General features: G+C 41.5%; 2 protein-coding genes across 9 annotated transcripts in view; both read left to right on the forward strand.

The window, feature by feature from the left end:
• abcc12 (ATP-binding cassette, sub-family C (CFTR/MRP), member 12) overlaps window positions 1-4,949 on the forward strand; it is a 34,604-nt gene extending 29,655 nt beyond the window's left edge. For all 5 annotated transcript variants that reach the window (XM_050048132.1, XM_050048153.1, XM_050048143.1 and 2 more), the window contains 8 exons: window positions 532-721; window positions 829-918; window positions 1,053-1,242; window positions 1,462-1,621; window positions 1,729-1,807; window positions 2,781-2,894; window positions 3,843-4,007; window positions 4,085-4,949. In XM_050048132.1, the coding sequence (XP_049904089.1) occupies window positions 532-721; window positions 829-918; window positions 1,053-1,242; window positions 1,462-1,621; window positions 1,729-1,807; window positions 2,781-2,894; window positions 3,843-4,007; window positions 4,085-4,177 (1,081 nt within the window). In that variant the 3' untranslated portion in view covers window positions 4,178-4,949. The remainder of the gene's footprint in view (window positions 1-531; window positions 722-828; window positions 919-1,052; window positions 1,243-1,461; window positions 1,622-1,728; window positions 1,808-2,780; window positions 2,895-3,842; window positions 4,008-4,084) is intronic.
• Window positions 4,950-15,510: 10,561 nt separating this feature from the next.
• LOC126392684 (myocyte-specific enhancer factor 2A-like) overlaps window positions 15,511-22,931 on the forward strand; it is a 56,277-nt gene continuing 48,856 nt past the window's right edge. Inside the window, exons 1-2 of one of the 4 annotated variants that reach the window (XM_050048250.1) lie at window positions 15,577-15,638; window positions 16,914-16,974. The gene's annotated coding sequence lies outside the window, so the exon portion shown is untranslated. Of the gene's footprint in view, window positions 15,639-16,913; window positions 16,975-22,931 lie in introns of all 4 variants that reach the window. The other 3 variants (XM_050048274.1, XM_050048266.1, XM_050048241.1) reach the window with 3 other exon arrangements.

Below are 22,931 nucleotides of genomic sequence, written 5' to 3' on the forward strand. Positions count from 1 at the left end.
ATGTTTACAAGCACAAGAGTTCAGTGAGCCACCGAAGGACCGCCCTGCAGATTTACTATTGGTTCTGCAACGTAGGGAGTTTTTTTAAACTCTGAAATTGTATCCGCCCATCTAAACACAAAATCAGGGAGAAAGTCATCAGTCTTTAGTTAAGCAAAGCGTCTAAAGACTGACTTGTGAGTCTAGGGTTGAAGATGTGTATGAAGCATCCATGTTTTAGATTATGTGGCTTCTTTGCAGCAACATTCATATTTGATACACTGTCTGTTTTCAAGGCTACATATAAGTCTAGATGTAACTGCAACTTGATTAATTGGCAGAGACATACAGTACAGCTGCAAGGGGGTAACTGTAGTTTGAGTTTTTAAGCGTGTTGAATGTGTGCTCTGTTCTAATTGTTTCCCGCTTTACATTTATGTTGCACAAAAGCAGCAGGTGAGGTTTTAGTCACAGTGTCTCTTATTGTTTCACTGATCGTTGGGGTGAGGCGATATGTTCACAAACCCTGGCATGTCCTTTATCATGTTGTAGGTTCAAGACACTCAATGACATCAACTCCAACCACTATTTAATGTTTTCCTGTGGGACACGTTGGCTCTCCTTCTGGCTGGACTTCATGGGTGCGACCATGTCCTTGTTGGCATCTCTGCTCGTAGTGCTCAGCAGTAATGACTTCATCAGTCCTTCTTTGAAAGGCTTGGCCATGTCCTACACCACACAGGTAAAGTTAGACAGCCAATTAATGAAGATTTGGGTTTATTTTTGTCAAGACACATTGGAAGCAACTGCAACATTTGTGTTTACAGACTGTGTTTATGTGTTTTCCAGCTGACAAGCATACTTCAGTACGTAGTGCGGCAGGCCACGGAGGTGGAGGCGAGATTTAACTCAGTGGAGCGGATGCAGGAATATATCGTGGTCAGACTTCTCTGCCTCAAAAAAATAAATAAATAAATAAATAAAAAAGACCGTTAACTTCCAGTATGTGATTAATTATCATCTGACTCACCTCCTATCCCCATTTTAAGGAAGTTGTTTTTTATTTTGAACAGGGTTGTAAATCTGAGGCACCCAGACACATAAAGGAGGCTCAAGTCCCAGAGGATTGGCCAAAGAACGGAACCATCACTTTTCAGGACTATAAGATGAGGTACAGAGAGAATACACCCATTGTCCTGAATGGGCTCAATTTCGTCATCCGAGCTGGAGAGAAGCTGGGCATTGTGGGAAGAACAGGCTCTGGTAAGACCCTGACTCCAGTAGTCTTTACTCATACATGTGAAGTTATTTGATGTATTTGAATATGTCATATTGATAGTACTGCAGTACAGTACATCATGAAACCTATAGTCTATAATGATAATAATGCATCTTATACTGTGCAAATGATGATAGCCATACCTCTGGAAACCGTTAGGGTTGCTATTCTTACAGTAGGTACTCTATGCTTTGTGTTTGTAGGGAAGTCCTCTTTAGGCGTGGCTCTGTTCAGGCTAGTGGAGCCAGCAGCAGGAACCATCCTGATAGATGGCGTAGACATTATGGCCATCGGTCTGCAGGATCTGCGCAGCAAATTGTCTATCATCCCCCAGGACCCTGTGCTATTTATTGGCACAATCAGGTAACTTAACTCCACAGAGCTTTATGTTTACACACAGGCACACACTTTTGTTGCTATCGTGGTTTGTCCCTGGTTCACCAACTGTGATAACACATGTTTTCTCACAGATACAACCTAGACCCCTTCAATAACTACAGTGATGAGGAGATCTGGGCAGCACTGGAGAAGACCTACATGAAGGACTCAGTATGTACATTATGAATCAAAGTACATCACCAGTTTACAGTGTGTGATCATTTACCCCGAGCTAGCACAGAGCCTTTTCTCTTGGTCTCTTAGTTTTTGAAAGCAAGGGAAGAACATTTATGAAGCCCTGAAGTAATGATCTAAGTTTATTTTTGTTTAACCAGAAACCATACCAAAATCACCATCTTCAAACCCACCAGACTCCATTAAAATAATAATTTTAGTGTGTATCCAGCCAGCATATTTTCACATTTAACTGGGAGAATTAAGAGTTAAGTATGACCAAACCAGAACTGGTGATTGTTTGAACAGAGAAAAGATGAACCAAGACAGCTTAATGGGTTTTATTTTGTTTTTGTTAACTTCAAATGAAGTTTGTTTTATGATGATAAAATGATGGTTTATTTAAATGGAGTCTGGTGGGTTTTGGATAGCAAGTTCAGGGCTGTTTCTGGTTAAACAAAAAGGATCTTACTCTTTAACAAAAAGGTCTGTCTCTGTAGGGATCCTTTCCATAATGTTCTCAGACACTTAGAATAACAATCTGAGCCTGTCAGTGACAAAAACAAGTGCTTTTAGTGGTCATAAATTAATGGTGCGAACATGGCCCGAGGGGTTGTATTGCAGCCTGTTTCAATGCTGTTTCACTCAATACCAATGGGCCAGTGGACCAGTTTAAAAAAATGTTTACACTTAGACACAAAAACAGTCCATGTTGAAAAATAGCAAACTTACCCCTTGAAAAGGCAGTACTTGAGTAAACATACTAAGTTACATTCCACAGCTGAACTCTAGTAGTAATGGATCTCCTCATCTAACTCTCAGCAAGACAGTGAATAAGTGTTTTTCACAAAGTGTCAGACTATTCTTTTAATGGACTGGTTGATCTCTGACACTTGTGGTTACTCTTAGAGGAGCTAATTGCACAATTAAAAGTAGAGCTAAAAGTATTGTTTTGTTTTTTTCCCCTCAGATCTCCAGACTGGAGGGGAAACTACAGGCACCAGTGCTGGAGAATGGAGAGAACTTCTCTGTAGGAGAAAGACAACTGATGTGTATGGCTCGAGCACTACTCCGCAACGCCAAGGTTTTTATCAGCCTCTTCTGATTTCTTTTTATTTGCACACCAATTTGAGTGCTGCTAACAGCCACTTGATTACTACTGCCACATATCTATGTGTTGCAACAACAATCAAACTAAATAACTGCGTACGATGTTTTATGTTTTTCACATTAACATCATCTTGTTCTGGGCCATGTGTCAGTCTGTGTCAGTCTATGCAGTTGCCCCTAATTTCCCTCCCAAACCTTCTCCACCCTATGCCTTCCTAGCTCCCCTGCTCTCCAGTCAATATCTAAGGCCCTGTTTCCACCTGGAATTAACATGCATCTTGGGTGATCAGATCCCAAGTGGACAGCTCCACTTATAGGTGTGAACGCACCCAGTGCATCCACAGTGCCATATTTAGAGGTGTCCATGTTTTTTCGGCAGTGTGTACACTAATGTGTGCAGGACCACACCAAAGGACCTCCTACTCAGCCGACATACTCTATGTAGGTGGAAATGTGATCACAAGTGGTGTCTTGAGACAGGGGCCAGGTGTGAACCAAGCAGCAACCTATGAGGCTGAAAAATGAGGCCAATGCGAAAATGCCAAAAACTGCAGTTCCTCTGAAGGCCACTTGAGACTAGCTAAGTCAATGAGTCAATCCCCATAGGCCCCCACGTTTAAATGCCCACAGCAGAAATAAACACAGCCTGGTACAAGAAACAGTTTTTGTCTCTATAGCAAATTTCAACATTCACGAAAACTGTATTGTCTTGTCCAAATTTGGTCACTTCAGGCTCCAAAAAACTAAGATGGTGACAGTTGAAATGCCAAATCAAAATGGGCCTACACAAACCTATAGGTGATGCCATCGTAGCAATGTGCATGATGTTATTTATTTTACGTCCACTCACCATTGAATCGCCCATGTTAGTACCAGGTGTAAACAGGGCCTCAGTCTAACTGTCTCTCCTGTTGTCCAATAGATCATTATTTTGGACGAGGCAACAGCATCCATCGATGCAGAGACAGACTTCTTGATCCAGAACACCATCAAAGAAGCCTTCGAGAACTGCACCATGCTCACCATTGCCCATCGGATCAACACTGTGATGCACGCAGATCGTATTCTGGTCATGGACAACGGAGAGGTAACAACTACAAATAAACAGAGATAAAGTTTGTGTGATCCTGATGATAGACTGACAGTAGGCGTTCTGTCCAACAGGTGGCAGAGTTAGACCCTCCAGATGTGCTGAGGGACAGCCCACAGTCTCTGTTCTCCTCACTCCTGACTGCTGCTAACACTGTCAACACCTGAACAACAGAGGCCCTGTGACACTACAACACCACCACACAGTAATAACTGCAACATTATACAGCGGAAATATCTTATAGTGATCACCTTTGTGCAGGTCAAATTGATCACTATGGGTGCATGATTATCATAACCGTTTTTTTTTTAGTTTTTTTTTAAATTTCACATGCAGATTTCCATCTAATTGACACATATATTTATTACATGAACATAAAGTGAAACAGAAAGCTTTGATATTACTGAAATGTATGGACTGTTTCAAAATTGTGCAGCTTTTTTATTGGATGACCAGGAATTATCAATCCTCTTGACCAGGGCGGCTTCAACCACAGATGCTTTCCCCGAGTGCACTCTTTTTCTGTCTCCATCTCTAGCAGCCATGACTGTTTCTCATTGTTTGTGCAGAATACACAGTAGCCTGAGAAACATCGAGTTTGACTGCTGCATCTCGTTGGCTTGTTTTCGGCAGTTTGTCACAAGCTTTGAGGAGACTACATTCTTCACTAAGAGAAAATTACTTTTTTATCCTGTCATGATTTCAGCGCGCACAGTGTTGTTGGATGATGTTATTTTGTGTGATTTTTTATAAGAGTGGATATGAATGTATATTTGAAACGTATTATTTATTATACATTTCGTGGAAGCTTTTGCACTCTATCATGTTTAAGAACTGTAAATAGATTGTATACTGTAACTCATTAATGTAAACTGATTGCAGATACATGGACAATGTTGCTGCTGGCACAGATAGGTAATAAATCATGGAAATTTGTAAGTTTCAGTTTCTCTGTGTGCTGTTTGCTGCAATCAATGACACATTTGTGTGTAAGTATTAGAGTGTATTGCTCATTGCTTATTTCTAAAGGCTTTGGAGCTGCCTATAAGCTATTGCCTACACAACTGACCCATCACCCAGTTTCGTCTTCATCCAGACCATTAGGAAATGTGGACTGAAGGAGTGACAGCAGCTATTAATGCTCTACAGTTTAGGAGCAATGGATTTGTTTGAGGATCACTTCATAGAGAAAGTTTGCTACTGCAGTTGTGGCTCTTTTAAAAGAGAATTTCACACACATCAAATCCAGCCTGTGTCTTATGAGGAGGAGGGTTCTCTGTGGTTAAAATCCTGTTAAGGCATGACATTCCTTTCAGCTGCAGTGGTTGTGTTTCTGAGGCGAGGTCTTGTCCCCAGCCTGCTCTTTCAATCCCTCCTTTATCTCTTCGCTCTCCATCCTCTCACCTTCCACTTATGATAAAAACCACAGGGATACACAATATACATATTAAGATATATAATCTTTACACTTGAAGCTATATAAAGGGATACCTCACTTATTTAAAAAAAGCACATTAACAGCTAATCCAATGAGCATTTCACACTTGTGTGTTTCTTGTTGCATAGAAATTCAACTTGGGAGGAAGGTGAAAAATAATCTCCCTCTTAGTGTAGTTTGTTGCTTGGTTTTAACCGTTTACATAGATTGTATTGTTGATTAAAAACAAGCATGAAGTTGAGTTCAGCTGATGTGATCACACAAGCAGACTGACAGGGCAATGTGTACCACCAATTATTCAGCAGAAAGGAAGAAGGATAGATTTAAAATGAATCCCAGCTACACTCACATGTATAACCACGTTTCATAACTCAAACTTCCAAAAGTAAGAGACATTTTACTGAGCTAAGTAATGTTACAGCTCAGGATGACACTATTAATATTTACATCTTACGCTGTAACGAGCACGAGCCTCTTGTCCATGAGTAGATGCTTCCTTTTGTGCAGTTATTTGGTTGGCAGGTGTAGTTTGATAGAAAGAAAATAGTTTCTTAATGAAACTGCTCACAATAAGCTCTGTGGATTATCTTGAGTACCAGGGGCCTCATTTAGGCCTATAAAGCTTGCTTACGCACAAAACGGGGCTTGAAAGTGGCGTACGCCACTTACCACGCAAAGGTTGTGATTTATAAAAATAAACTTGGCGGGAGAATGTGCGCACCTGTAAGCAAACTCTGAGTCATGCGTGTGCACATTTTGGAAACACTGGGAAGTGGCGACACAGACGGCGAGGTGGAGAAGTGAGTCAGATTTTTATTGATGTCTAACACAAATTTAATGTCACGCTATATCCACCTTAGATCCACGTTATTATTGAAATTAAATCCAGCAGCCTTATTTTGCTAGCCTGAGTGTCAGACTGAAGCTCCCAGAACCTTCAGTCTGACATTGCCTCCATTGAAGGTGATTTACAAGGGGGAGGGAATTTGATTTTTCCCTAACCAATCAGTAGAGATCAACGACTCACCCAGAATCTGACGTCATTAGTATCCATGCCTCGGGGGTGCCGAAAACAAGCGAGCATTGCCCGTTTAAAATGTCTCCGTCGTCGTGCACGCCCAGCTGCATCGCCGTTAAATCCAGTTTAGCAGCTTCCTTAATTTGGTCCTCCATTAACGCGAGTAGTGGCGAAATACCTCGATAGCATCGTTAATGTGGTCTGTAGGATCTGTAGCGGTCGCCATTGTTGCTATCCTCACCAGTTACCCACCGGCGTACAGCTTGACATCAGCGTGGCGCTGATTGGCTAATCGCTAGACCCCCGGCGTTCATTGGTCCGTCCATCGTTTGGACGAGATAAATCGCAAATTCATTGCAGTATGCCAGACCAGAGATGCAAACCTACTCAGTTAAGTGGGCGGGGTCTATGGTCTGGAACCAGGCTATTATTTTGCGCTTGGAGTGAGTGATAATTGTTTCATAAAAACGCTGTAAAATCCAACTCAAATCCTGAATTGAAATTCTTTCTAAATATGTATTTAATCCGCACTGCCTCTAATGTCTCATTGTCCACTCTGTGAGCGCAGGAGGCGGAGAGGATGGCGCGACTGCATGGAATATATTTATTTATTTAGCTAAATATTTCCAGTGCATTTATCATGTCTCGAAATACAGCCGTTAAGCACGACCGTTACACTCATTTCATCAGCGCTACTTAGACATATGCTGTTCATGACAAAACCAGCATGAAGAAACGTGTTCGCCTATTACACTTTCATCTTTGAATTGTAGGCTATTTCAAATTACACGTTGTAACAAGAGGGTGAGGAAGAGGGTAAGCCCACTGAATTCGTTTCCAGACTAATCCCCAAACTGCTTGGTGTTGATCACTTCCCGTATCCAGTTAAGGTTGACCGGGCGCACCGCTCCCTTTAGCCGAAGCCGGCCGCCGGCGCTAAACTGCGCACCATCCTGGCGCGTATCCACCACTTTCAGGAGAAAGAATTAATCCTTCGCCGTGGCAGACAACAGCCCATGGAGTATAAAGGCCCAGCGCCGTGCCTTCCGAGATGTGATGCAGGCTCTGCGAGACGGAGGAGTGAAACACATCCTACGGTACCCGGCCAAGCTCTATGTTTATCCCCGGGATGGCGAGGCGCCCACGATCTTCGCGAACCCCGAAGAGGCGCGCATTCCCTGGGAAGGAATAATCCACGCGAAGGGGAGTAGCCTAAATCCACACATTAACACAATATGTTGTTTTTGTATGTAGCTCAGACATGTTTGTGTTATTTGTTTTTCTGTGTGATGTTTTTCAAATGCTGCCAGCCAATTCACAATGGTTAATATGCTTTTGCTCAACTATGTCATCTTTTCCTTTACTCATGTATGCAAGGGTCCCAGGATAGAGTAACAGTAGGAGGCAAGGATGTCACAATAGTTTCATGGAATGTCAAGGGGCTAGGTCATGTTGTTAAGAGGGACAAGGTTTTCCGACATCTTAAATCTTTATCTGCAGATGTGATATTCCTGCAAGAGACCCACATTAGAGCAACTGAGCAACGCAAATTGCGGTGCAGCTGGATATCCCAGATATATCAGTCGTCGTTTACCTCTCGCGCTCGTGGTGTGGCTATCCTTTTCAAGAAAAATATTCCGTTTCAACTCACCTCCCTTAACACAGATTCTAACGGCAGGTACATTATGGTCTCTGGGACTATTAATTCATTTCCTTTAACCTTCCTAAACATTTACGGTCCGACTGTAGATGATCCTAATTTTTTCAAAAAGGTTTTTGACTTGTTGCCAGATGCCACCAACTCTAATATAATAATTGGAGGTGATTTGAATTGTTACCTAGATCCTTATTTGGACAGAATGTCGTCGCGTCCGCCTCCAAACATTACATCAGTGCAGGTCCTAAACAACTTGATTAAGTCCAGGAACGTAGTGGATATCTGGAGGATTCAGCATCCTACGGACAAGGACTACTCATTTTATTCACATGTCCACAAATCTTACAGCAGGATAGACTATTTCTTGGTTAACTCTCATCTAATCACTTCTGTCACTAACACTAAATACCACAATATACTAATTTCTGACCATAGTCCCCTGTCGATGTCTCTGAACCTCTCTCTTCCTAAACAGAGCTATTCCTGGCGCTTTAACCCTCTGTTGCTCTTCGACGATAAGTTTGTGGAAGCTATTACTACCAAACTAAAAAACTTCATAGAAGTCAATGACAACGGTGAGGTGTCGGATTCTATTCTTTGGGAAACATTAAAGGTTGTTATCCGTGGGGATATAATTTCCTATGAATCCGCTGCTAAAAAAGAGAGGGAGAAGCGTTTGTTAGAAATTGAGAATATCCTTCCTACCTATGAAGCTATATACCGAGCCTCGAAGTCCTCTGAGACTACAGTAAGATAGTTAAGCTTAAATATGAGTATAACTGTATTCTAGGTGGCCAAATAAACAGCCTTCTTTTGAAACTGAGGCAAAAACATTTTGAACTGGGGGAAAAACCCGTGGGGCTCCTGTTGCGACAGCTTAAGGGTGTGCAGGCCTCCAGGATGATCCACAGTATTAAATCTAAGACAGGTACCCTGTTGACCGACCCTAAAGAGATAAATGATCGTTTTAGAGAGTTTTATAGCGAACTGTACTCTTCTAAATATAATGCCACCCACTTTGACCTGATCAACTTCTTTGACTCTCTTGTAACATCTAAACTTAGTGATGCTGCCAGGGAAGACCTAGACTCCGATTTTACACTGGAAGAAATAATCTCTGCCATTAAGTCCTTTCCATCAGGCAAAGCGTCCGGGCCTGACGGCTTCGGTTGCGAATTTTATAAGAAATTCTGTAACATTCTCGCTCCGCTTTTGCTTAGGATGATGGTGAGTTCTAAAAGAGACAAAACCTTGCCTAAAACACTTTATGAGGCTAATATCTCCCTCATTCTGAAGAAGGGCAGAGAGGAAACAGACCCGGCCAGCTACAGACCTGTTGCACTTCAGAACTCTGACAGGAAGATAATAACCAAAATATTAGCTGGCCGACTAAATAGGCACTTGTCATCTATAATCCACGCCGACCAGACAGGGTTCATCCCTGGTAGATATTCTTTTTCCAATGTCAGACGCCTTCTTAATATTATGTATGTTGATCATGCTGAAGCCAGTGGAGCAGCAATTTTGTCTCTAGACGCACACAAGGCTTTTGACCAGGTCGAGTGGCCGTATATGTTAGAATCCCTGTACAGATTCGGGTTCGGTGACTCGTTTATATCTTGGGTGAGACTGATATACGCTAGCTCGATGTGTTCCATCTTAACCAACGGCAATAGGTCGGCCCCATTTCCTTTACGTCACTCGGTTCAGCAGGGTTGTCCTCTCTCGCCTGCCCTCTTTACTGTCGCGCTGGAGTCCCTCGCCTTAAAAATAAGAGCCCATCCAGAGATTGTGGGTCTGGAAGTGGGGGGCACAGAAATGCTCATTAGTCTGTACGCAGACGACGTCATATTAGGTCTAAAAACACCAGAAAAATCTGTTCCCCTTTTGCTAGAACTGATTACCTCTTTCGGTAAGCTGTCTGGATACACAATTAACTGGACAAAAAGTGAATTTATGCCTCTTTCCAGCACTTACACGCCAGGCTTCTTAGAAGGTATCCCTTTTAGATTGGTTAAAAATCACTTTTTAGGAACCCAGACTCATATTTAAGTTAAATTTCTCTGAGTTCGTTGCTAAGCTTAAGCGAAATATAGAGGGTTGGAGGATCTTGCCTCTGTCTATGATTGGCCGTATCAACTCGATTAAAATGGTTTCCCTTCCCAGGTTTCTTTACCTTTGTCAGAATCTCCCTATTTTCCTCACGTCAGCTTTTTTTAAAGAACTAGACTCCATAATTTTGCCATACGTTTGGAATTATAAGAATCACAGGATCTCAAAAGCCCATTTACAAAAGCCCAAGTCAGAGGGAGGGCTGGGTTTACCCATATTTAGACATTATTACTGGGCTGCTAACGTCAGGACATTGATGTTCTGGCAGCAGGAATCTCCAGGCAGTTTGGCCCCTGGGGCCCCCTCCTGGCTGAATATGGAGGCCAACTCTGTAGTCAAATCCTCCTTGTCAGCCTTGTTGTTCTGTAAAATAGAGAAACCTGACATTTTAAGGAGTCAAAGTTTTGTTATTAAAAACTCTATTAGAATTCTGAACCAGGTCAGAAAAGCCTTGAGTTTGCCAGCGACCTCTGTACATACACCCATTTGCTGGGGGGTCTTACCTCTATCAAGCATTTGTATGTGGGTGGACGTTTTGCTTCTTTTGAGGAATTGCGGGTGAAATTTGAGTTACTCCACTTACACCATTTTCGTTACCTGCAAATCAGAGATTATGTTCGATCCAAAATCCCTAATTTCAAATCTCTTTCTAAGGAGCATGTGTTTTTTGATATCTTGAAGAAGCCCCCTGACTCCAGACATCTCATTTCCAGTTTTGTGCATTTGTTTGATGATTGTAATAGGGCTGCCACAGATGGGATGAGGGAGGCCTGGAAAGGGGAGCTAGGCATTGAGCTGTCTGAGGCTGCATGGGAGAGGTGTCTAACTATGATACAATCCTGCTCAGTTAACAGCAGACATCAGCTGATCCAATTCAAGGTTGTTCATCGTCTTCACTACTCTAAACTCAGGCTGCACAAGATTGCTCCTTCTGTCTCACTGCTGTGCAACAGATGTCAAGTGTCTGAGGGCACACTGTCTCACGCCTTCTGGTTCTGCCCCTCGCTGACTGGATTCTGGGACAAAATATTTGACTGGCTTTCCAAGGCTTATAAAAGATCTTTCCAACCGGAGGCCGAACTCGCCATCTTTGGCTGCTCACAGACTACAGCAGGCCTACCTGCAGCAATGCGGCAGTCTCTGATGCTGGGGATGATTGTTGCAAAAAGACTCATTTTGATGGAGTGGAAGTCGACATCTCCCCCCTCAATGTCAAACATCCTCAAATTTAAAAGCAACACATTAACTACATGTTGGTAAAGGAGTAGAAATATTTGGTCTGCCTTTAGATCAGACCACTTTTTTTTTTTTTTTTTGTCACTGTCGTGCAGTCCCACAGACACAGCTGACAGCATCAGCAGCGTTGATGTGTTGCCACTTTTTTTCGCTTTCTTTTATTAGTGATCCCGCTGCTGTGGCCACCAAATAAAATCTTTCTTCAGTCCTCCACCTCCCGTTAAAGGGTCTCTAGCTCAGTCTCGGAGAAATTCCGTTTTTTGGTTCGTTTCTCACCCGTCGCCGTGACTCACACAACGAGAGAACACTCGCATGCCGGCTTATTTATATGCAGATCGCATTCATGAGGTGATTTGCATGACCATTTATGGTTGAACTAGGGCGTGTAGAGGGCGGAATATGAGGCGGATCTGGGTGCGCACAACTCCAGGAGGTCTGTGATTTATAAAGAGAACATTGCGTGCAAGTGTGTGTGCGCACGGTTTTATAAATCAGATTATTTTTTGGCGCAAGCCATTTTCAGCTTTTGGGCGCACGTCAACTTTTAGTATAAATCCTAAGCACTCTTTTATAAATGAGGCCCCAGGTCATGATATCTGGAAAGAGACATTGCTGTTGAGTTTGTAATTTTCTTTTTTTTTTTTTTTACATTTTGTAAAAGTGCCATCTAGTTCCATCATATTGAAGAGAAGGCAGACATCTCTACCACGGATACCTCCAACTGTCCGCTCACACCAAAACAATAGATGTATAAATAGCACCACAGGTAAGAGGAAAAATAGGTATTTTTGATTTTGGGGTGAACTGTCCCTTTAGGAAGAGTCACAAACTGGCCCAAGGTCAGTGACAAAAAGTGACTCACACAAATAAAGGCTTCACAAATGAAAATGATAGGCCAAAATAAAATATGTTAGTCTTGTTGTTTCCCCTCTCTATGGATGTCAAAAACATCCACAAACAGCCGAGAGTACAGTCGAAATGAAATGAATATACGATCAAGGATGTGACAGGTAAGAGGAACCAGAGCAGATTAAAATAGAAAAAGGTGACTACCTCCAGTCTTCCAATCTCAGCACATATTATATACACTTTAGGGTACATTACCCTAATCATTTTAACTTCAATAGACACATGATGGAGGGCAGCACGGTGGTGTGGTGGTTAGCACTGTCGCCTCACAGCAAGAGGGTTGCCGGTTCGATCCCGGGTGTGGGAGCCCTTCTGTGTGGAGTTTGCATGTTCTCCCCGTGTCAGCGTGGGTTCTCTCCGCGCACTCCGGCTTCCTCCCACAGTCCAAAGACATGCAGATTGGGGACTAGGTTAATTGATAACTCTAAATTGTCCATAGGTGTGAATGTGAGCGTGAATGGTTGTTTGTCTCTATGTGTCAGCCCTGCGATAGTCTGGCGACCTGTCCAGGGTGTACCCTGCCTCTCGCCCGATGTCAGCTGGGATAGGCTCCAGGATGAAGCGGTTAGAAGATGAAGATGAAGACACATGATGGCATGGAAAATAATTTTACAGAATCCCCCATGAGGGCAGACTGGAAGCAGCAAAGTTATGCCTTTCTTGTGTGTGTTTGTAAAGCTGCCTTGTTGTGTTAGAGAGACATTGTAAACTAGAGTTGGTTTCAAGTTCACCACCTCCACAGCTGTAAATCCAAGCATACATTTTAAATGTAAACGATTTATTCTTAGATCTGTGCTGCTTAGGAGATTTTTTTCAAAGGGTGTTTATCTACCCTACAGCATCAACTGTAGCAGACACAAAGTCTCATTTTAATTTTTACATAATTTTCAGTACTGATTTAGAGCTATTGTGTGAAATCCTTGATGCCACACAGGTGTGTTCTCTGCTTCGCAAAACACACATCATATCCAAACAACTGGTGATGATCAAATTCCCAGTTTATCTGTAACTTCAGTGCTCCAGGATCAAAATACAGCAGGTACTGCTGAGGGAGGACCACGCTGAGGCCGTGGAAGGACAGCCTTCACTCTGCCTACAGCCTGTGGGGGGAGACAGAGTCAAACACACCTACACACAAAACTTCAAAGAACAAAATGCTGAGTTTCACTGTGTGATTTATTTGCAAGAAACAACATTCTAGTCTTTGAAGTAAACAAAAAATAAAGAGTACTGATTTATCCACACTGCTACAATACCTTAGTGATTCTCACCTGCTGTTAACCAGTGTTTCAGCTGTCATCTGACTCAAAGACACATGGTGGCGCCAGAGTTTTCTTTTTTTGCCTCCTGATGGTCCAGTGATGGAATGACAACTTGTAATGTGTTTGTTTGAAGGGTTTAGTTTCAAAACACAGAATGGTTCCTTATGTTATCTGGTTGGGTTAATTACATTTCTTTCAATCTTATATGTTGGGAACAGATTAAAGCTACTGAATACTCTTAAAGAAATGCTTGAAAAGCATATTTTATTTCACACAGAGTTCTAAAAGTAGCCTCTTACTAGTGAAAACAAATACATTTGTTTGAAGGACAATGCGTCTTTTGCCCATCTCTGTTTCATTTCCTTGCCAATACAAACATTCCACCCAACAGCTTACATTTTCTGTAAGTAACATAATGCGTGATATATCATCGCTTAAAAACATTTGACACCTCTGTATAGTTAACAGTAATATAGAAATCAGTGCCACTTTTTGAACATTTGCAGAAAACATGCTTAAGAATAGGCTATTTTATCATATAAGATGGTTATATTTGAAAAACAAACAAACAATATTCCAGGGATAAGAGAAGAAATAAGAAAAAGAATTACCCTTGTAACTTTGACTTCTCTGGTAGCTAAGTAGGAGTACAAATAAGTCCACCATCATAAATTGCATGTAATTACATATTTTTGTGAAACTAAATGTTCTTCTTGAAAGGGCAAGTGTCTTAATTTAGAATGAGAATCTTATAGTGTGTATTGGTTCTCCTTTTTGTGTACAAAGCCCTTAATGGTCTGGCCCCATCCTACATCACAGACCTTCTAACCCCCTATTCTACGCCCAGGTCCCTCAGGTCAGCTGACCTGGGGCTCCTGGCTGTCCCACGCTCCAGACTTAAGCTCAGGGGCGATCGTGCCTTTGCTGTGTCTGCCCCCAAACTGTGGAACAGCATACTCCTCCCAATCACATCTGCCCCCACCACTGGCTCATTTAAGTCCAGGCTCAAAACCTGCATTTATTCATTAGCATTTGAGTCCCCCTGATGGGATTTTCCCTGTGTATGTTGTGTCTCTAAATGTGTGAGCTGTGTACCTGACAGTTATGGTGCCTCTCATGTTTGCGTTTTTAGCATTTTATTCCTTTTGTACAGAACTTTGGTCAACCTGAGTTGTTTTTAAATGTGCTTTATAAATACATTTGAGTTGAGTTGAGTAAACTCTCTAGTTTTATCTTCTATTTTCTGTCAAACCAATCACCTTCAGGCTCTCAACAGACTTACCTGAGCATAAATCTTAAGCTTGGTCTTTTTCTATCAGTGAGCTTACATGACAACAACACAGTGCTGAGGTGTATGATCAATTCAAATTTTGTTTTCCCTTTGAAAAACCTTTGAAAATGAAAGCTGTGCTGGTAGTGACAGTGTTGTTGAAGGAAGACAGTGGCTGCATTGGCTGCGTCACGAGCAGCTGTTGCAGGAACTTGAACCCGTGGCCTTTGAGTCACAAGCTTTCTCCTTCTTCCTTCAGGGCCAGGGCTCAATAAGATATCAATGGATCGGTTATTACACTGAGCTGGTGTTTGGGTTGACACTGTGCAGCTGAAAAGTCTGGTATCAGCACTTAGTATCAGGAGGATCATATGTTTGATATGATGCTGCGTCAGCTGCTGTGTGAGAGGATGAATTTTATCTTCAGCTACTCTGACAGACAAATTCAAAACATTCCTGTAAAGTAATGTTGACATAATTGAAATGATACACGCAGTTACTTGCACACTATAATACAAAACACACTCATACACTCACACCCATAATTGTAGGATGACCCAAGCACGCGCGCACGGACGTAGCTGCACGCACACTGGTGGGAGGAGCTACGCCTCGCGCTGCTCTGAGTTTGTCAGTTTCCTAAATATAGCGGACGGGAATCTGTCTGTGTTAGTGTGCTGGAGTGACTTTGATAAGAAGAAAACAAAGAGAGAAGGTTACAGAGGGGTAAGTCTTCTCTTTTATATTCTGTCAGAAACTCTGTGTACTGTGTGTGTGTCCTCTGAGAGGGAGGGAGCCTCTGTACTTCATATAATGTGGCGATATTTTGAACACATTGTAACTTGGCCCGTTACGCTGTTGTTTTCTAAGCAGCTTCAAATAATGACATTAAACGCCTCACACAAGTGGATGTACGTACTTAGCAGCCGTTTAATGGCGCTAAGTTTCTTGTGGTTATGGTTGTGTGGCTAAGTGTCACTGTATGTGAGGGCAGCCCGTCTACTGTACATGTTAGTGTGTGATAAGTATCCTGATGGAGAGCTTTATAAAACTTTGATTCACTTTGCTCAAATTCTTCTTCTTCTACTACTACATCCGGTCTTACTGAATATAATGGACTCTGCTTGTCTCCAAAAATAAGTATGGTATGGTTTATGTGTATGATCATGTCTTAGAGAGGTTCCTGTAGGGCTGGAGTTGGAGCACAGCTAATACAGAAAATGACGTTATAATTCAACAGCAGTCATGTTAGAAGTCCCTACAGGGATGTTTCAGTACCATTACAGTGACTTCACAGCAATAAATACATCAAGATAACTGTGTTGTTAGCTATTGGACCACCAAAACTTCAGTTTAGGCCATACAGCTGAACACAAAGTGCTGCAAGTATGGAGTATGTAGTTATGGATCCCCAAAATGCTACAGCACCACAAACATACCAACCATACTGTGTGTCCCAGCTAACACCTAAAGGACATCCTGTAGGAAATCACTGACTGAAGCAGGATTAGAAGGGACAGTAACACCACAAACACCAGTTTTACAAACATGACAGAGGTAATATGGGGGAATTATTTTAACTACAAATTGCTTTTTGTTATTTGCCAGTTTTGTCAGAGCTGATGTCATTTTGTTTCATGCAGCAGTGTGAACACCTGGATTTAAAGGATAGCTTCACATTTTCTCAAGTCTATCCTTACAGAATAGTTACATGCACATATACACATTGACAGGGTCATTTAGTGCTGTTACTATTTGTTTTGTCTATTCTCATTCAGTGCATTATTCAAACTAAAGTCTCTACTAACAGTGACAAATAGGGTGACAGATGACTTATATAATCGGGTCTAATGCTGCTTAAATATGCATCAGCAGGTCCGTGTTACATACGTATGGTGTATGACATGTCCATATCCTCACCACACTGCATTTTTATAAACTATGATCACCGGGTCACATGTTTTGCAGGCGTAGTCTCACTCCCTCTTCCTCTCCTTGCAGTTCTCATACAACTGAAGTTCACATCCAGTAACACACAGAAGCATAGCAGCCTTCAATGCTGGTAGGCTATTACTCATTACTTGTGATGTGAAACCAATCAGATAGTGCTGTGGGTGTGACACTGAGTGAGGCTACTGAGAGATGAGTGCAGACAGAGGGGCTGCATCAGAGTCAAAGGAGCGCATTTTTCAATTAATTTATTTTTTGGCTGTTAAAATTGAAAAAAAAAGATGATTTAAATAATAGTAATAATGAAAACAAAAAGCGTGACCAAGTCATGTGTTGGTGCAATCGAGTGTAAAAGTTGGTTGCACCAGTGCTACCAGTGGAGAAGTTCCTCGGGAGCTCCAATACAGATGCAAAGAGATCCCTTCCTAAGGCTGTAACGATGTAAGTGACAAAAATCACAGCCTTCATTTCTTCATTTTGTGTAGAAATACATTCTTAGGTATAACTAAAGGTAATATGATGCCTCAGCAGCCGGACTTTAAGAAGGGATTTCTTTGCGGCCAGTATTGACAGGAGGACCTATTACAGCATCCAATAATGCTTTCAAAGTGCATATGGCCATGTGAGTATTGCTTTAAGACAGCATTAAAAAAGTCCCTTCCTCTGTATTGGCACAGGTTTTCAGCTCTTAAATTTAGTGTGCACAGTTAATTTTCAAAACAAGTCGCATGTACGTCAGTGTGGTTTCTGGGAGAAATGAGAAAATTCAAGACTTACCATTTAACTTAGAGGGGAAGTATTAGGCTAATGCTTTATCAGTAAATTAAAAACAGCAGCTGTTAAATGCTCAGCATGTAGAATTTAGAGGAAAATATTGGCAGAAAAGTTGTTTTGTGTATAATCACCTGAACATAAGAGCTGGCTTGTTTTTGTTACCTTAGAATGAACCGTTTATATTTACATAGGAAGCAGGTCCTCATCTGCGGAGACTGCCAATTTGCGCCACCATTTTACAGCAGCCCAGAACGGACAAACTAAGCACTGGCTTTAGAAAGGGCGATTCGTGTTTTCGCATTGTAGTTAGTAGCCCCTCCATGACAAGAGCATTGGAAATATGCTTCTTTAAGGTGAAAGTGCTTTACTCAGTGGTTTTACTGGTTTAAATCAATGGGCCAATTACTATCTGAGAGGAAAATACCTCTGCTGATAATTCAGCTCCTGGTAAAAATCTCCTGAACGTCTGGATCTTAAATTAGCAGAGAATAAAGGTGAGCACATTTGCAGGTGCTAAACTAGCATCCTGTCTCTGACATGCCAAATAGTGTCAGAGAAACACTGATTTGTAAAGTGAAACTGCTTTATTCAGTGTTTTGACCAGTTTGAATCACCTGGTTTGTTTCTTCTGGAGAGGAAGGGACCTCTGTGGATGACTTGGCTCCTGGTAAAAGCCCCCTGAACCATAAACACTGAAGGAATTACAACTGGGAGAAGTTTCAGCTGGTTGTAATCTGCATCCTCACCGCTAGATGTCACTAAATTCCCTTAAATCTTACACATTGTTACTTTAATTTTAGATATGTCATGTAGGAAATACAGCAGTAACATCAACCAGGTGTTTGGAAAATTAGATTCAGTCACCATTTTTGAACAAATTCATGACCACTGCTGATCTTTATGTTTATGTATGTTTCATAATTAAAAAAGGATGAAAACATGAATTACTGAATCTTACATTTATGATGTGTCAGGACCAAAATGAGGAACAATGACAAAGCATGGCTGACTGGAGAAATACTATTTTAAGATGAAAAAATGCTTTTGAATTTCTTCATGGTAACAAATGGATTAGGACCTTTTAATTTTGTGTTCACATTCTTATATCTCTTTCAGTTTCTCCAAATTCACTCTTTTGAATGATGTTTGGAGCTTTTTGGTAGGGAAATGACATCACCAAAAACAAAGTCAGCAGGAAGAGAATGGCAGAGGTTCCAACACACTTTGTGCCTCAAGGCATGTGTACTTTTAGCATTACTGAAAGTTATTCTCCAGTATAATTCAATACATTTGTGGATTTACCCAGGATCCCGCAGAGCATCTCCCCCTGTCACTGACCTGTATTTAAAGGCAGCGTGAAGATAGTCCAACTTGCTCACATAACAAGGCAGGGCCTGGGGAAATTCTCTAAAAGTCGATAGCTAATTTTGGACTGAACTGCTCTGTTTATTCACCATCACCATTTTCTGGCCTTTCCTTCTTGAATTATGCTGCTTCTCTCAATATTATCACAACATTAAATCATTAGGAACATAGTTGTGTTTAAAGGAGATGTTTGTTTTGGGGCGTTGTTTGCTGTTGGTGTTTCAACCTGTCACAGTTAGCCAGTAAAAAAAGTCCTGTCAGAACGTTATGGATGGCCCCAATGATGCAGGTTTAATGTTTCTTTAATAGTCTACACTGTAACTGTGGAACCAGGAGACACAGACAAGTGCATCAGCATTTTATCATTACACTAATTTTACAACACTCGTTTGTCTTTGAAGAACATGAATAATGGGAAAACCTGAGACTTCATGGGAATGTCTATGGAAAAGACTGATCATTAAAAAAGATATTGTACAGGCTTGTAAGGGAGTCTAATCCACAGGACATCAGTCCACACAGACCCATATTTTAAAAGTCTGATGTGCAGGTAAAGTGAAAAATGGCTGGTGAAGAGTCAGAAAATATCCTGCTCTGGAGTTCATGCCTCTTTGGTGCCCCGCTGCCTTGTCCCTGCTCTTTGTTTTCATATTCCATTAGAAGGGATAGCAGCATGTAGCATCACCTTCAATTATCCTCCCTGTCAGCGGACTGACAGTGCCTGTCTGCTGGCTTTAGTGATTACAGGCTTCAGGGGACAGGTAATCAGGTCATGGTTACACTGTCACCCTGTCAGACTGCTGAGACCACAGGGAGCATATGGGATGAAAGAACTCTCCCATCTCCAGTCAGCTGTCTCTTAGCAGGCTTAGATATCCTGGATACTGTCTAGTATGTGTTCTGTTCTCTTGGAGTTTACTTCAGTTATTATGTGGATGGCATTAAAGATAATGGCTCTTTATAATGAGCCATTAACACAGCCAGGGTTAGCACATACATGCCTTTGTTGTTTCCATAGACTGTTTAAAAGAAGTGACTGTATCCAATAGACTTAGGAGCTATGACGGTAAACCAGGGTGTATACCGTCCCAATGGCATGATTTTCAATACCGTCAAAAAAGCTCCACGTTCTATTAAACTGATACATCAGATGCTGTATTGAAGATGTATGTAGTGTACAACATGCATCACCAGAGCTCTGTCTCTACTGGTGGGCCAGGCAGCTGACCTGAGAAAGATGGTTACTGCGAGTGGTGGGATAGTGTAACAGAACTAGTTAAATGCCGAGCAGCAACGGCAGAGAGAGACAGTAGCTTGTAAAGCCAGCATACTTTCACATCTACCTCTGTGAATTAAGGGCTTATTTTAACCAAACCAGAGCTGTTGAGAGTTGGAACAGTGACTAACCAAGACGGTTTGGGTGACTTTTGTTTTGTTTCTGAAGAGTTTGCATTAAATTTATTTTAAGAAGAATGAGAGAACCTTGAATTCAGAGGTGTGTATGATTGCATTTTTCTGGTTAATAAGGAAAATAGGTGTAAAAATATTCCCTTTTTTGACATTTTTGGAGTTTTTACACTACAATAGCTAAGAGAGCTTGTGGAATGGGGGGTGAGGGGTACCATCATGTACTGTCATATACCCTATACCCCCGTTAAAATGTCAGGAAGGTATGAATGGTTAAAAAACACAGATAGCACCTAAGCCCAGTTGCCACCGTTGCGTCAACCATTGGTTTGTGGACTACTGTTTTGAAGCCTTGAGACATTTTGGCTGTTGCCACCTTGTTTTTTGGAGCCAGAAGTGACCATATTTTGACAAGACGGTGAAGCTGGCATGGATACGCATTACTACGCCTCTGTCCTGATTGACAGGTCGCCATGGTAGCGACTTGTTAATCAAAAGGTAGCCACACCTTAAAGTAGACCCAGCGTTTTTTTGTTAGGCCAGCATATTTTTTAAAATTCTTTGCATTACAATCAGCAGCAGTACTATGAGCTGCTGGGCGCTGCATGTTTGGCATTTTTTTTCCTGAGCAACCAAGAGTTGAAAATTGTTCAACTCTGCGATAAAACACTGTGCTCATCCCTTCACACAAGTGCTGAACAACAACAGCAGAAATATATTAATATACTGTATATATAATAACATATGTCTCTATTCCATGAACTTACATAGGTCGATGGGTCACTCCTCTCTCCCTACATGCCTCAGCTTTTCCTGTATCCAGAGCAAGTACTCTACCCTGCGCTGGCATTTTTGCTTCTGCAGATATTTTGTATCATAGCAACAAGTCACAACCAAAGCATCTCAGCTGAAAAACTGCTACGCCCCCAAAGCGCTCCCAAGCGCTCCCATCTGGTCATTTTCTGAAGAGTTCCTGGCATTTTCAGCTGGGAATGAAATGCTTTGGTGGACACAAGGCCTTATTGTCCATTTTTCTTTAAATGGGACCATAATTTACAAAGTGAACATCATTTTGTATTGAAGACTATAAACTCATTAGGAACATTTTTGTTGAGGTAATACATCAAGTGAGAAGTTGGGTCATTTTGTCATAGACTTCTATACAATCTGACTTAATTTTGCAACCAATGAAGTTGCCGCCTGCTGGCCATTAGAAAAAATGCAGGTTTAAGGCACTACAGCACTGGAGAGGTAAATTGTTTTTATAGCTAACTTGATAGCAATCCAGATAACTAAGTTATCCTGAAGTAAAACCCAGAACATCTCGTGTTCTTAAGGTTGGAAATGCATTTAATGTTACATGTGGCCAAGTCACAGACACTTGATCAAATTAGGACTTCAAATTCATACTGTATGACTATTACTATGCATTTCCGTGAGAACTGATGTTCATCGCACAATCTTGTGCATAATGGGTACATGCACAGAATGTTCTGATTACTGTAAATGTGATTAAGATGTACGTTTCACATGTTTACATTGAAAGGAACATAGCATCCATCTTCCCTTGATAGTTAGGTCAGCCTATTGACAGAAAGATGTGACACAAAGGAAACCCAACCCTTGGTCATCTTTGCATCAGTAAAATAATACAGCAATCTATATGGTGCTCCATGTAAAAAACATTATGAGCACTGTGAGAATGTGGATAACTTAGTAGAAAATATTTGCATTCATAGATATTTTATTCTGTCTGCCAAAATGAAACAAGGCACCTTCCAAAAACTGATTAACGTACTCTTCAACAGCTGGCTGAATGTTTAATATTGTTTCATGAGAATGGCCATCAAAACGTCGCTGTGTCGTAATGTAATCTGGCTGGAAACATTTCTGGGATCCCCGCCCATTTAATCAAATGCACTTGGTCTTTATTATGGAGAAATGTGACTGCATGAGTATAGATTTGACGCATACCATGTTGTTACTGGTGAGCGTGTCAGTTTAGTTTTTTTGGCATTGTGCTCAGTGTCTGAAATAACTCTAAAGCCTTTCAAGTTTAAGCATAGTACCTCTGTGATAGAAGTGATTAATGTCAGTTAGTGTCATGTTAGTTGGAGATTGGTAGAGATTGGGTTTTATTTATGCAACATTTACAGAGTAAAGCAATTCAGAAAATCACAGAATAGGAGCATTAGGAGTAAAAAATCCATCTATTGACCCCTGAAACCAGACAGCGTGGAGGAGAAGGACCCGCTCTGTAAGTAGATACAAACGGCTAATTTTAAGGTAATGAAAACACAATGATTCTCAGTTTCAGATGATTATACATTAAAGGGCCAGTGTGTAAAATGGGTTGAAAACAGTGACATCAGTGGTCAAATTCTAGATTGCAGGGCTCACTCGCTCACCCCTCCTGTCGGGTAAATGACGGTGGCCTCGTAGGGACAAAAAGCCTTGCGCACGAGTTTTTCAGGAGTAGGTCTATCTAGCGACGAGGTGAATATTTATTTAGAAATCTAAACC

The sequence above is a fragment of the Epinephelus moara genome, chromosome 1, assembly GCF_006386435.1.
Source record: "Epinephelus moara isolate mb chromosome 1, YSFRI_EMoa_1.0, whole genome shotgun sequence".
NCBI lineage: Eukaryota > Metazoa > Chordata > Actinopteri > Perciformes > Serranidae > Epinephelus > Epinephelus moara.